Raw genomic sequence first — 14041 nt, 5'->3', positions numbered from 1 at the left:
CCGCCAACGCCGCCGCTGCTGCCGGCCAGCAATGCCCCCACTTCCTGTCCGATTGGGACCCCACCAAACCTGCCAAACCGCCGCGGGCGTCGGACTCCACTGCCGCTGCCCCCACCGCTTGGGCTGCCGACCAGCGCAACAGCCGCCATGGCGCCGCCGCCAAAGCCACCCAGGTCTGGGGTGCTGCCAGCAGCAGGCGAGTCTGTGCAAGGGCTGCTGCTGTATGGTTCAGCGGAATCACTTGCAACAGTGTGCGGCGGCTGCTGCAGACCTGAAAAATCGCCGTTGAAGGGCTGTGGCTGCTGATAGTGGTGCTGCTGCTGTGGTGGCGAATTCCATTGCTGCTGCTGCGGCTGCTGGGGCTGCTGCTGCTGCTGCTGCTGCTGCTGCTGCTGCTGCTGCTGCTGCTGCTGCTGCTGCTGCTGCTGCTGCTGCTGCTGCTGCTGCTGCTGCTGGTAGTTGTAGTAGTAGGGCTGGGCACGTAGGTGCTGCTGTTGGACGTAGAGCCCAGACTGCTGGGGCTGGTGCGGTGGCGCATGCCCATGGTGCCCGCCAGGGACTCTCAGGTTGCTGACAGGCGCATACAATGGAGCACGATACATTGGCTGGCGCGCCTGCTGCTGCTGCTGCTGCTGCTGCTGCTGCTGCTGCTGCTGCTGCTGCTGCTGCGGCAGCAGCGGCAAGAGCGGCGGCGGTGGCGGCGGCTGGGGAGGCTGCAAGCCCAGGCCCGCTGGTGCGTCCTCCGCTTCCCAGTCTGCTCGCTGCCGCCTGCCTAAGAGTGACGATGGCGGTGGGTTTGCTGCCACTGGTGGGGCTGCGACCTGCTCTGTCCCAGGCGCAATGCCACCGCCAGTCTCCCAACGGGTTGGCCGGCGGCGCCTGTCATCTCCTCCCACGCCAAAGCTGCCTGCGCTGGCGCCGGCGTCCGCCGCTCCTGGCGTGCCCTCTCGGCTGCCCGCATCCCAGCGGCTTGGCCTGCCGCCCCTGTCCCCTCCTGCCACGCCAAAGCCGCCGCGGCCGTCGCCGCCGCGGCCATCGCCGCCGCCCGCCGCAGCGCCGCCGGCCTGGATCGCCAGGGGCGCAGCGGGGCCGGGCAGCAGGCGCGCGTCGGCGTCCTCAACAAAAAGGCCGCGCTGCCTCGCGTCGCCCACCAGCCCTGCCCACAGCTGGTCGCGGCCCAGCGTGGCCATGCGGCCCACGACCCACACGGCGAGCCGGCCGCGCGTCAGGGCGACCAGCAGGCGGCGCTCCGAGTCGAGAAACCCGACGCCGCCGGCGCGGGTGGCCTCGGTGCGCGTCGTGGCGATGATGACGAGGTCGGCCTGCTTGCCCTGGCTCGCGTCGACCGTGAGCACCCTGACGTTGGCTGCCGCGCGCGTCTCGGCGGGCAGCTTGTCCAGCTCGCGCAGGATGACCCCCACCTGCAAACATTGCAAAGGGGGAGAGGCAGGACAGAGCCATAGTCAATGAAGTGGAAGTCAATGCAGAGAAAGCATGCATTTGCGAATGAACCCCTAAAGTTGATATTGTTGGAGTCAGTGTGCCCCACGCAGCGCAAATTCATACGCGTACATGCTCACTTGCACATGCTGCATGCACCGTGCGTGTGGGTGCATGTGCATGTGTGTATGCACGCTCGCGCTTGCACACACACACACACACACACACACACACACACACACACACACATACACACACACACACACACACACACACACCACATGCGCACACACACGCATGCACACGCACGCACACACACACACACACACACACGCACAAGCCAACAGCATCAGCAAGGCTATGGCACAAAGCAAGCGCAATTTACCTGCGGCTTGTACATGGAGATTATCATGATTTCCAGCGGGGCCGCATTGCCGGAGGCGCTGTGAGCCGCTGCGGCAGAGGCGGCCAGCCCCTCCACGATGAACCGGGCCTCGCCTGTGTTGTACAGGCTCTTGCCTCTGGGCGCCTGGTGGCTGCTTGGGATGTCGAAGACACTGTAGGCCTTGGCCAGCAGGCTGGGTGGTGGGATGGGCCGATGGCGTTCCGAAAGAGACTAAGGGTGACAGAGGATAGTTCAAGCCTACCAGCTGGCTGCTGCTGGCGCGGGATGCCGAGTACAGCAGGACTGGGAGTGTAACCTCGATGCTGCCGCAGGGCAGTCGGTTGTACTCTGAGCACGGCTTTAGTGTGCCCACATCAAGCAACGGCACCGGCTGTGAGCTCACCCGGAGGGATGTCCTGCGAACGCAGGCACGGGGCGCTCGTCGACGGATGGCGCCGTGACCAGGCGGCCGTCGTAGCACAGCCGGCTGGGGTAGGCGACGATGTCCGCGTGGGAGCGGTATTGGACCGACAGCCGGACCTCCTGATGGAAAAAGGGGAGTGCGCAAGTGAGACATATGAGAGCTGAGCGTGGGGGCCCTCCAAGACCACCCCCTCACCGGTTGCCCCGCTGATGGCTGGTGTCAGTCGCGCGGCTGCTCTTGTTCAAGGCGGGCGAGTTAGCATTAGCATTAGCAGGCCTGCGGTTGCTGGACTGCACCCCGGCCCAACCCCTGGTCAGATCCTTGTTCCCTGCACTACCCTCCTCACAGCACCCACCGGGTACCCGAGTGCCTCCAAGTGCTCCAGCAGGGACACCTCGAGCCCTGCGGCGCGCGCCGCCTTACTCTTGACCACCGGCGCCAGCTGCTTGGTGTCGCCGATCAGCAGCATGCGCATCACACCAAGCGGCAGGACCTGCATGAGGGCCGTCTTCGTCACTTGGCCGGCCTCGTCCACGATCGCCTGCATAAGAAAGGGCCAGGGGGCGGGGCCGTCGGCACTCTGCTGAGCCATGCATGCCCTATCACATCAGAGATCTATTGCACCCATGCCAACCTCCATCCAGCAGAAGGCGCTATGAGCTTTGAGGCACACCTTGGCGCCGCATACGTGCATGCAGAGGCCCTTCCACACGTCACAGCCCGGCATCGTCGCACGCATGCAGCTCCCACTGCGGGCCGCTGCACGACAGCTGCTCTTAAGACCACACCCTCCCGCAGCAGCGGCGTGTGGCCCTGGTGCCCTGGCTTGGACCCTTCCCACAAAGGCCCCCCACAGGGCCTGTGGCGTGACTCACCAGGGTGAACTCTCGGGCCAGGTCCGCCAGCTCAGAGCGCCCGCAGCTGCCCAGCGTCGTCGCCACCACCTCCGCCTCGTCCAGCAGCGCCTTGACGACCGCCTCCTGCAGCTCCCGCGGCGCCGCGTGGAACGCCTCCATCTGCCGCGACCGCTCCGGAACAGCGGCGCCCGCCGTCGCGGCCGTCGCGGCGGCGGCGTCAGCGGCGCGCTCGCGCTCCGCGGCAGCCCTTTGGGTGGCGGGGGCGTGCGCGTAGTCTCGCACCAGCTGGAGGCGGGCGAGCTTGACTTTGGCGCGCATGAACGCCTCAGCGCTGTTGACCAGGTCTGCCTTGTCCTCAGACCTCGGCCGCCCCCGGTTCTGTGCGGGGTCACAAGGGGCGGTGCCTTGGTTGTTGGCAGCTGCATGGGACAAGGGTGCCGAGGGACCCTTCAGCAGTTGCAGCACTCCGTGCCTTGCACGACCCCGCACCACAGGGCTTGTGATCCACCCCAGTTGCCAGACAACCAACCCACCACAACCTCACCCTCGTCACGCGGTCTGCCGCGACGTCGAATCTGCTGACCGCCTGGTGGCTTGCCCTCTCTGCCGACGCCTTGCACTCCGCCCACTGCTCAGGGGTCAGCCCCAGCAGGGCGCCCGCCTTGAACTCGGCAAACACCTTGTAAAAGTGAGTGGGGGGTGGGAGCGGCGAGAAGAGGGCTCATAATCCAGGCGCAGCAGGGGCTGGAGCCGCAGGGGCCGGCGTAAGGAGCGACGTCTGCTACGGCTGTTGCACCGCCTCTACGCGCCTCAAACATCCGTGTTCCCAGCAGCCCAAGGCTGCCCTGTGGTTAGCTGCCGCTGGCCTGTTTAAGGTGGGCTTTCCTGCCCCTTGCTTCGCGCCCCGCGGCACCCTCACCTCGAGAACGCCCTGATCCACGCTGGCCTCCACCCCCAGCCGCAGTATGCCAGGGTTGTAGGGGTGGAGGTCGAAGTCCATGAATCTCTCTTTCAGGATGCGCCCGGCTGGCTCGTCCACTGACGAGTTCGACGGGCCAGTCAGAAGGATCTGGGGCTTCATGGCCCTTGTGGCGGCATAAGCTTGAAGGATGGCGGCCTGGCCGCTGTTGCCTGCAGGTGCCAGGGCGGAGGTTGGTGGGAGGTTGCACATAACCAGCTTCGCCAGGGGTGCAAGTGGGTCCTGAGACAATCAAACGTCAGGGATGAGGCCTAAAAAGAGCACCACGCCCCAGGTACAAGGCAAGAGCAGAGAGACGGGATCTCTCGGACATAGCTCGCAGCTGCCAGGGTAGGGCACCGATCAATGATCACTCCCCGGCCGCGCCGGCTGCCGTCGCTGCGTCGGCTGCCTGTAATTGGCGGTTGCTCACCGCTGATGACCTGGCTGACCAGGCTGGAGCTCAGGGCCTTCATGTGGCCGTCATATGTAACCATGTGAGCGACGTTCAAAATGGACACAACCACGTCGCTCTTGCCCGTCCCGGGGGGCCCCTGCATACCCGGCAGGGCAGGTTGGGCATGAGGGGTTAATGGGGTTGTGAGGGAGCCGCCCCCAAAAGTGTGATATGCACTCAACACCGCTGCTGGAAGCAGGCGCCTGCGCCGGCCCTAGATACAGGTCTGATGACGCCGGCGCAGGGTCAGCAACAGCAGCTAGCCGCCGCCGGACGCCCACGTGATGCGCGATGCAAGAGTGTAAATCCGGTGAGATAATTCAGCGCTGGCGGCCGCGTGGGCACTTGGCTGCGCCCGCGCACCGCGCACCTGGACGAGCTGTACGGGCAGGGGCCCCCTCCTGCCCTCCAGCATGAGCGAGGCCCGCTTGATGGCTTCCAGCTGTTCTTTATTGAACCTGTCAGGGATGTTGCGGGCAGAGATGTTTGAGCCAGGGTGGTCGGCCGGCAAAGCATGGCTGTGGGCCAAATCAGCAGGGGTGCAGGGCTGGAATAACCTCCAGGGAGGGGGGTCATGCAACCACTTAGAGCCTGCAATGCGCTCACATGGCGCCAAGCCGTGTGCAGGCAGGCACTCAGGCTGGTACTACCAGCCGCAGTACGGTTTGCTAACGCCTACCGTGATTCGTAGTAGTCCACAAATGGTGGGTGGGCCGCCACCGCCTCGCACCACATGGCCACGTCTCCGACCTCCCTCGCCTCCCGAGCAGCGGCCAGCCGCCCCTTGGCGTCGGTGAAGACACGAGCAATGTCCTCATCGGCGGTGGGGAGCGCCCGCAGGGCCTGGGCCTCTCGGATGCTGGTGACGAGGGAGCCGCCGGGTGTCAGCGTCCAGGTCCCCGGCAGGAGGCCTTCAGCCTGGCAAGCTCTCTCCAGGAAGTGGGCTGCCTGGCGGGGCGTGAGGTTATTTCGGGTGGACGGGGCGCGGGGTGCGAAGGTTGGGGAGTAGGACTTGGACAGTGCAAGGGCTGACCAGTTGTAACTTTCAACACCTGCAATTGTGCAAGGTGTGCCCTCAGCTTACTTCCTTCAACGCCCAAACCAGAGTAGTTGTGAAGGCCGTTGCAACAATACAGCTGCACTGCCGTGTGAGGTCCCCTGCTCGGTGCTCACCGCTGTGCAGGGACGGGCGGCGTTGTCACTGTGGTCCTGGCAACACGGCATCAGCTCAATAATGATGTAGCCGGGGTGCACCTCGGTGACGACAGCCAGTTCCTGAAACAAAGGCGGCTGTCCTTGCTGCTCTCTATGCTCCTGCTGCTGGTGCTGCTGCTGCTGGTGGTGGTGGTGGTGGTGGTGGTGGTGGTGGTGGTGGTGGTGATGCTGCTGCTGGTGCTGCTGCTGCTGCTGCTGCTGCTGCTGCTGCTGCTGCTGCTGGTGCTGCTGCTGGTGCTGCTGCTGATGCTGCTGGTGCTGCTGGTGCTGCTGGTGCTGCTGGTGCTGCTGGTGTGCAGACTGCAACGCCATGGATCCTCCGTGCCTTTCAGAATGTGCAGGCAGTGTCGCAGCGTCTCCGTGCAGTGTCAGCTGGACCACGTGGTTGCGGCCGAGGTGCTGGTGGGCGGCGTGGCTGTGGTCCTGCAAGACGACCCTGGCTTCAAAAGCCCGTGTGGACTCGACGTGCCTGACCCTGTGCGTGGAGGGATTGGCGGGACGGATGCTTGGGCTAACCTGATGGCACGGCAGTTGCCAGTTGGTGCAAGTCGATGGGGGCGGAATAAACCGCCTTTTGCGCGATAATTGACACAGGCCAGCTCCCTCGCCGCCCTCAAGGCGCCGCTCAAACTTGAAGGGTAGATTGTGCAGGCTTGGCACGCCCACCTGTGGATGGCCACAGGAATGGCCAGGCCTGCTGCTGTGCTTGCCTGCAACTCCTCCTCTGCGCCTGCACGCGCGACCTCCTCCACCAGTGGCAACGCGGCTCGCTCGTACGAGCCTGCATCGGGCGCGGCTGCATGCACATGTTGGATCAGCGGGGCGGCGGGCCCCCAACGGCAGCTGCGGCGGCTGGGGAACGACTCAAAAAGCCCGGAAACCACGCGCATTGCGTTCAAATCTTATGCCCTGGAGACAACCGTGGGAGCTAGATCGCTGTGTTGACCAGGCCGTGGGGTCGGGCCGAAAGGGTCTCACTGCAGGCCTCAGGCCTTCCAAAAGATGTTCATGCCAGTAATACGTTCCTCAGAGGTGTGGGGAGCTTAGAGCGGAGCAGCATGGGAGAAGGCAAGAGAGCCCGCCCGCACCGCGTCGGTATCAACGAGCTGACGACCAAAACACGTGCTTGAAAGCAAGAGAAAACCACTGCAGCGGTGGAATTGCGCATGATGTTGAACAACGTCGAGGGACAATGAGCGATCGCCATGCTGTGCTCCTGCTGCACAGCACCGGCAAGACAGGGTTGTGTTGCCAGCGGTTGTGGATCACGTCATTCGCCAAACGTCAGCTTGAAAAACAATATGGAGCTTGCATTACTGCCAAAGGACAAGGCACCCATGCTTGCCGCCCTGCCCGCTGCATGATGCTCTTGCGTTCCTCCCGCCAAATTGACCTGGTTGTCAACCGCCCATCCCACCATGGGCGTCAATTGGAGCCTCCATTTGACAATTGGAGCCTCTGAGAGTCCAGCGCCGAGAGCTCACATGCATGATGGACGACCTCCCGGTTGCGCCCTGCAGCACACAGCAGTCCCATCCTGCGCATGGGTGGCGAGAAGGATTGAAGTTTGCTGGACAGATGTCACATGCCTTCCTGGTGTGCGGAGCAGACAAAGGACAATCTGCATGGGGTGTTGGTGCATGCAGACATGTCTGCATGCACCTTGATTGATGTTTGGGGACTGGCGCATGGCTCCATTCTGGCCAGTTCAAGCCCCGTGCAAGAAACTGGCGTACCTGGAAAGGCGGCCATGTGTGGGGGCCAAATCCACCAGATAAGTACGCTTGTGGACGAGCGTAGTCCTGCTGCTGATATGGACCTAAGGAATCACTTTGCAGGAAGAGAAAAACACAAAGCGTCGACGTGGGGCGGGCTCCGCGTGCCACCTTGCGGCGCCCCACCCGCAGGCCACTTGATCATCCCAGGGTTTGGTGCCTATACATGTTCGGGCCTGCAGAATCGCACTCCACTGGGCATGCGTCCCCTGTGAGACACGCACCGACCCGCAGAGTGTTGCGTGACATCTCCACCCATGATCAGAGACTGCCCCTGCCCCTGGCGATGGCAACGGCTGGCCCACCACAGGAGCAGTGACGGTGGGGAACAACAGGCACAGGAATTCAAGTAGAGGGTGCCGCTGCCATGCGCAGGCAGGACTACATGCCGTAAGGAAAGCTCCAGCTGGTCAAATCAGGATAGAAACAAGCATCTGGCCATATCAAGACTGGTACCCACATGCATGCGCATGCATGGGTGCTTGCAAAAGCGGGGCAGCTCACTGGGGAAGGTGTTGCGTGCCAGGGCCGGTCACCAGCTACTGGTTGAGACGACGGCGTCTGCGACCTTTGTGACCTCGCCACCATGCTCCTGGCCAGCGCTGGCCTGCACACGTGATGGTGCAACCCATCACACCGCCCCCTTGCCGCCATGCTCATTTGCAACGGCTCATGTCAACAAGTGCTCAGCTATGCAGGCTGCGTACCTGCAACTGGCTGCGGCGCTGCCATTGGTGACACACCACATACTGTGCCAGTCATCTTGCTTTGGTCCAGGAGTCGCCCCAGTCGCCGTCCCGTTTTTTGCAGTCCTGCACCCGGTTTTCACGGTTGTGTCCGAGCAGGTTGCGCCGGTCGCGCTAATGCCATGTCAACGGCGCAGGTGGCGTCGATCGTCACACAATCTAGTGCCATTTCTATCAATGCCATCTCATTCACGTGGTGCACGCCCAGGAGATCGAAAATGCAGCAGGCTTCGGATGTATCCGAATCTGATGAGAACGTGCTGCATGATTGATGAAGCATAATAAACGTGATCGCGTCGGTGTAACGAGGCATCTGATGGAAAGTCACCACGACCTTACAAAACTGGGTCACTGGGCAGTTTGTCGCGCTCCGACGCTCTCAAGGCAAGCTGCTGTGCCAGATACCAGTGACTAGTTTACTTATCAGCCTCATGACTCTTTCCATTGTCGCAACGACGCACGCAGATCAGACTTCAACGCCCGGCGCTTGTCTGAATGAGGGTCGGCGAATATCAACATAAAATGGGTGATAGGTCATGTATTGCGTGCCTGCAGCGACGTCGACATCGTGCTATATGTGTCAACGGCGTTGGCGCTCCAGTTCCCAGCTCGAGCTGTACCGGTATCATTAGCAGGACATGCAGGCGCCACACAGTTGCCAATGGATGGGCGGCCTGCGAAGGGAAGACAAGTCTGAGTACTTGCAGCTGCAATCGACGCCAGTTGCTGGTGCTGATTCTGGGTCTGTTGGTGCTGACGAGCTTCTGGAGCGCTGGTTGGAATGCAGCCGCTGCCTGTTGCTCAGGCGCGGCGTGGACTGCAGCGCTGACACGGCTGCAGCAGTGCTTCAGTCTGTGAGCCGTGATTTTGAGTGGCCATGCAGCACTGTGCAGTTTCCTTGGGGCCCCTCCTGTGCCTCCCTCCCCTTCCAACCCGCAGCTGCGCTGCCGACCAGTTGTGGCTGGTGGCGGCGTTTGAAGGCCTCCATCGCACCAGTGTTGCAGTGCCGGAGCACATCCGCGCCGTATGCGCCAGGCAGACTGAGGCGCTGCGCACGACTGAGCGGTTTACCCTGCTTTGCGCATTGCGTTGCAATTGACAAGTCCTCGGAAATGGCGTGAGTTGCTTGATCCTGCAGCACCATCTCAATGTGCGCAGCCTGTGAAACGCATCACCCATGCCTCATTTCGCTCTTGACTCTAGAGAGGATGTTGTCATGGCGCTGGATGCCACGCATACATGACCTGTACCACCAGGCACACAGGTCTGCAAGGGCACCGCCTCCTCCCGCGAGCACCACCACCAGGGCCCCTTGGCCTTGCAGCACCTGGGAGGTCTCGCGCCCCATGCTCACTGGACCCCGGCGCCGCCGGTCGCCTGCTGCAAGCGCAGGTGCGGCTTCCTGCCGCCACCCTCGAAGCTGCGAGTGCTGGCGGCGGCGCTGCTGCCGCAGATCGAGGGGCGTGCGTCCTGGGGGGAAGCCTTGGCGCTGCTGGAGGCCCTGGCAACATGCAGCTTCCACCCTGCTGGAGAGCAGGTGGGTGCCCTTTGAATCTTCCAAGCTGTGATTAATACGCATGGAGACCCGCCATGCCTCGATTGTGAGCACGTTGAGGGAAACAAGTGAAAGGGGTAGGGGTTGTTTGCAAACTGGCTAGCTGTTAGAGGTGCGCGTTGTCGACATGTCGACATCCGCAGCCGCGCGCCCCAGGCACAGCTGGCTGTGTGCAGTCATTGGTAAGGAGGCCAACAAGTCTCTACCTCCTGGTTTTACGCAGGTTGTTGGCCAGCGCCTTGCGTAACCCCTGTGCCAATTGATGGCAGCTCTGCGGCCCCACACAGAGAGCTGGCTGCCGCTCTCGCCTGCCCCAACAGCTCTGCCATTCCTCCGCTTCTCTTGCGCCCGCAAAGGCCATGTGCCCCCACCGTGGCTGCTTGCCACCGCCTCACCCGTCGTGGCCCTGGCCAAAGCCGCAGGACTGCGGGCGCAGCAGGTCATGCGCTGCCAGTGGGCGCTCATTGCGCTTGGCACTGTGAGCGCCGGCGCCTCGGCTGGGTGGCTGCTGGAGCCCCCCAAGCCGCGACGGGTGTGGCGGCGCTGTTGGAGCACAATGAGCAAGGATCAGCTGGCTGTGGTTGCGCAGGCGCGATGCGTCACGGGGTGAAAAGGCTGTTATATGGCAGAGGAGAACTTGCCGGCTGATCTGATGCGGCGCGTCGACGGCGCGTGGCGCGACGTGCGCTTGAACTAGCTCGTGCGGCCATGGGCGGGCGGCGGCCGCCACGGTGTGAGCGGCAGCGCCGCGGCAGTGTTGAACGCAGCACAGGGGGCTTCGGGAATGAGGTGTGCGGCAGCGGTGGCCACGGCACCGGCCGACAGCTCGTGCTGAACGGCGGTGGCGGCAGCAGCGATGGTTGGCGCGCTGACCAGGATGATGGTCTGCTGCTGCTGGGTCTGTTCCATGTTGGTAATGGAGGATCAGGCGGCTGGGGGGCAGCTGCCGGGAGAAGAGGCAGAGGTGGGCCCTGGCCGCAGGCTTGCTGCCTGTGAATACTTGATAGTGCATTAGCGGAGGCCCCCTCATGGCTTGGTCACGCGTTGTTATTTTTGCTTTTGCCCACTTTCGTCTTCACCATCTGAAGTCAGCATAAATGTTTGGTGACGTGAACCACCAAGCACAATACCTCTTGGCTGGAAATTTCAACCAACACCTGCAACTGCTCATACGATGGCGGCAAACGCGGCTCGCACTGCTCAACACAGAGTGATATCCAGTCAGGAGGCCGCCCAGTGGTGGCGTTCTGTGTGCATTTCTGAGTTGGCTGAGCTGGGGCCGGGCAGCGCCGACAGCGAGGAGGCGCGCTGTCCAGCTGCAAAGGCGTGCAGGCACGATCCCCAGGATGTGCTGCTGCTGCTGCTGCTGCTGCTGCTGTCCATGCAATATCCAGTTGATTCCCATACATCAGACAATGCAACCCAGTCAGAGCGGGTAGGCGCTTTGAACGCCGCCGCCCCGTAGTCAGGTCCATCCAGCTTGAGTCGACCTGCGGCAACGTACCTGCCCGCACAGCGTGCGGGATCCTCATTGACCCAGCCGAAGCTTGGGAACAATCAATCCAGAGGGGGGATTTGCGCCCGTGATAAGGCTCACGGGCAAAGCCGAACAGCTTGACGGTCGGATGCCGGGTGGAGGCTTGGCGTACAGCTTGGGGGCCTTCACCTAGGGTTGCAAAGGGGTGCTGAGTACTCTGCGTACTGGTTGTAGTCTCGCTGCGGCTGCGGGGGAGAAATGATCAAAGTTGCTTTGAGCAACGAATGAATTATGGGGCGTGAGGGCGCTATTTGAGGCCAAGCGAGCGGAAAACAGCAAGGCGAAAGCTTTGCGAAGCTGCGGGAAATGCGAAGGTCGGTTGATGGGTCGGTCTGATTTGACAATATAGACCGCTGGAGGGCCTGCGAGCGCGCCAAGTAGGGCTCAGACATAGATCATGAACCTTGGTGGGGCGAGTGGACCCGGGTTTGACCGCGCCCAAAGTGTGCAGCAGCCGCGAGGATTCGCGGAGAGCTGCTGCTGCAGGTCCCGTGCACATGTCTTCTAATTTGTGCGGTGATGCATTTCATCAATCGTAAGTCCGGCACAGGTGTAAGCTGAGCAGCACTGCTTCTGCTGGTGGTGCTGCGCTCCTGCTGCTTGTGGCGCTGCTGCTGCGCTCTTGCAATGCACCTTGGCCCTGAGCGGTCCCGTCATGTGCCAGACGTCTCTTGCATGCCTTAGGATCTCAATCCACGACTGCAAGACACAGCCCTCCTGCAAGCAAGCTGCCTCACGCCTGATGGTTTGGTGTCGCACTTGGTGTGGCTTGGTCCATTCCCAAGGATGGTTGGTTTTTACAGGAGTAGCCTGGAAAGCTTTCCCTTGTGTCTCATCCAGACGTGAGCAGTGAGTGCCTTCACAGTAAAATTAGTGGAGGACGTCTGAGACCCTCCAAAAATTGAAACGCTCTGACTGGATTCCCGCATGCATTGGTGCAGGAGGCGGCCGCCCGCAAGGCAGTGTGGCCGACTGCGGCGTCTCCACCCGCACGAATCAACAGCGATTTTACTTTCCCCACGAATCGCTGCAGCCTCTTGGACAATAGGCCTTGCACGCCGCCGCCCACAGGCAACGATTGCGTCGGTCAAAGCGTCACGTGCAGCAAGGGAACGGCGGCGCGTGCCCGCCCAGCATCCCGCGACACTTGCTAGCCAGGCCTCAGCTGCCGCTGTCCTCAACGCCCGCCGGCGACGCGCGGGCTGACAGATGCATCATGCGCCGCAAGCCGAGCGGCGCACACACGCACCCGCCAGCTCGCCAACAACACATCATGCAATCAACGCAGCGCGCCCAGCAGCTGACTATGGTGCGTCGACCGCCGCGGCGGGGCGTGGCGGTGCCATACTGCGCCGCAGCGGCAAGCAGGCAGGCGGTGGTCCCCTAAATGCGCCCTCACAGCTGGGTGCGCCCTCAGAGCTTGAGGTCCCCCTTGCCCTCCAGGCGGCGCGTGCGGGTGCGCATCGTCACAAACTCCTCCGCGGCGCTGGGGTGGATGCCGACCTGGCGGGGTGGGCCCGGTGGGCGTTTGGCAGTTGGTGGTTGGTGGTTGAGCGCAACCGTCGCGCGAGCGAAGGGGAATTGGCCGTGTCGATTCAAGCTTGTGAAGCTGAGGGAGAGCGTAAAAATGATTGTGGCTTACGTGATCGTGTGGAGCTGGGGGGCATGTTGAAGATCGGCCTAAGGCAAAAGAAAGATTTTTGCTGCGATCGGTGCAGCCACAAACAAGTTGCCCCGGCGGCCGTGGCCCAGCCGTTTGCCCGCCGGCGCACCGTCGAGTCGAAGTGCTTCTTGGTGGCGCCGCACTTGAGGGCAATGGCCAGCCCCTGCATGATCTCCGCTGCGTCCGGGCCCACCCTGTGGGGGCAGAGTGGGTGGGCAGCGTCACGCACGGGCGGGGTTGATGGGTTCAGCCAAGTTGCCGCAGGGTTTGCATTTATGAGAACAAGGGGGCTGGCCAGGGAGAGGCACTGGCAGGAGCGAGGGGTTTCTGATTTGTGGGGGAGCCTTTGTTGTAGGGAGCGGGGTCTGTGCGTGTGTGCGAGGGAGGGGGGGGGCACAAACGGACGGCCTGGCGCATGGGGTGGCATCAGAGTATGCCGCCCCACCCCATGCGCCAGGCCGTCCGTTTAGGCATGCTGCAGGGGCGCGCCAGGCTGTGATTGGTGCTGTCCACACCAACAGCGCAGCCTGGGTGCGCAACCAGCACGCTGACCCCCAAGCACCCTCCGGACCCCCAGGGTGACCATTTCATCGGTCCCAAAGCTTGTGCAGCCGCAGTAGCGGGAAATGACCCTGCCCCCAGGCGCCCCAGCCGGGGCCTGGGGGCTGCAATCCCCAACAAACCAATCTATACCTGCCAGGAAAGTGCAGCCCCGCAGCCCCAGCATCGAAACCCCAACTCTCAGCCCGTCTTGCATTCGCATCAGCCACACCCGGCACGCGACCGCCGCCAAACTTGAAAAGCAATGACACAACTCGTCGTGCGGCATCACTAGTGCATGCGAAATTAAAACACTCGCATGGTTTCAGCACCCACATGTGGCAGCCGACCACCCTGTCGCTGTCAGCGTGGACCAGCAGCTTCATGAGGGTGCGCTCCTCACGCCCACTGATGGTGCCCTTCATGGGGCGGAACCTGCATGAGGGGTGTGGGGAGGAGGGAGAGTTGGGGGTGCGGATGGGGATGGGG

At 62.8% G+C, this 14041-nt stretch overlaps 3 protein-coding genes across 3 annotated transcripts; 1 reads left to right on the top strand and 2 right to left on the bottom strand.

Annotated features, from left to right (window-relative positions):
• Positions 1-562: 562 nt before the first annotated feature.
• MNEG_7936 (putative Regulator of nonsense transcripts 1 like protein) lies at positions 563-4561 on the bottom strand (the record flags this gene model as incomplete). Its single annotated transcript, XM_014043593.1, has 9 exons — positions 563-665; positions 1165-1421; positions 1826-2018; positions 2229-2368; positions 2605-2790; positions 3125-3484; positions 3651-3785; positions 4026-4237; positions 4498-4561. The coding sequence occupies 9 exons, from the start codon at positions 4559-4561 to the stop codon at positions 563-565; spliced, it is 1650 nt and encodes a 549-aa protein (XP_013899047.1).
• Positions 4562-5829: 1268 nt separating this feature from the next.
• MNEG_7935 (hypothetical protein) lies at positions 5830-6378 on the top strand (the record flags this gene model as incomplete). The annotated part of the gene is made up of 2 exons (XM_014043592.1): positions 5830-6027; positions 6331-6378. 2 exons carry the CDS (start codon positions 5830-5832, stop codon positions 6376-6378), a joined length of 246 nt encoding a protein of 81 aa, XP_013899046.1.
• Positions 6379-12762: 6384 nt separating this feature from the next.
• Positions 12763-13977, bottom strand: MNEG_7934 (glutathione reductase (NADPH); the record flags this gene model as incomplete). The annotated part of the gene is made up of 3 exons (XM_014043591.1): positions 12763-12852; positions 13122-13206; positions 13889-13977. 3 exons carry the CDS (start codon positions 13975-13977, stop codon positions 12763-12765), a joined length of 264 nt encoding a protein of 87 aa, XP_013899045.1.
• Positions 13978-14041: the final 64 nt, after the last annotated feature.

The sequence above is a fragment of the Monoraphidium neglectum genome, assembly GCF_000611645.1.
Source record: "Monoraphidium neglectum strain SAG 48.87 unplaced genomic scaffold scaffold01455, whole genome shotgun sequence".
Taxonomy (NCBI): Eukaryota; Viridiplantae; Chlorophyta; class Chlorophyceae; order Sphaeropleales; family Selenastraceae; genus Monoraphidium; species Monoraphidium neglectum.
Note: the sequence above shows the minus strand (reverse complement) of the source record. Positions and strands in the feature narration are given on the sequence as shown.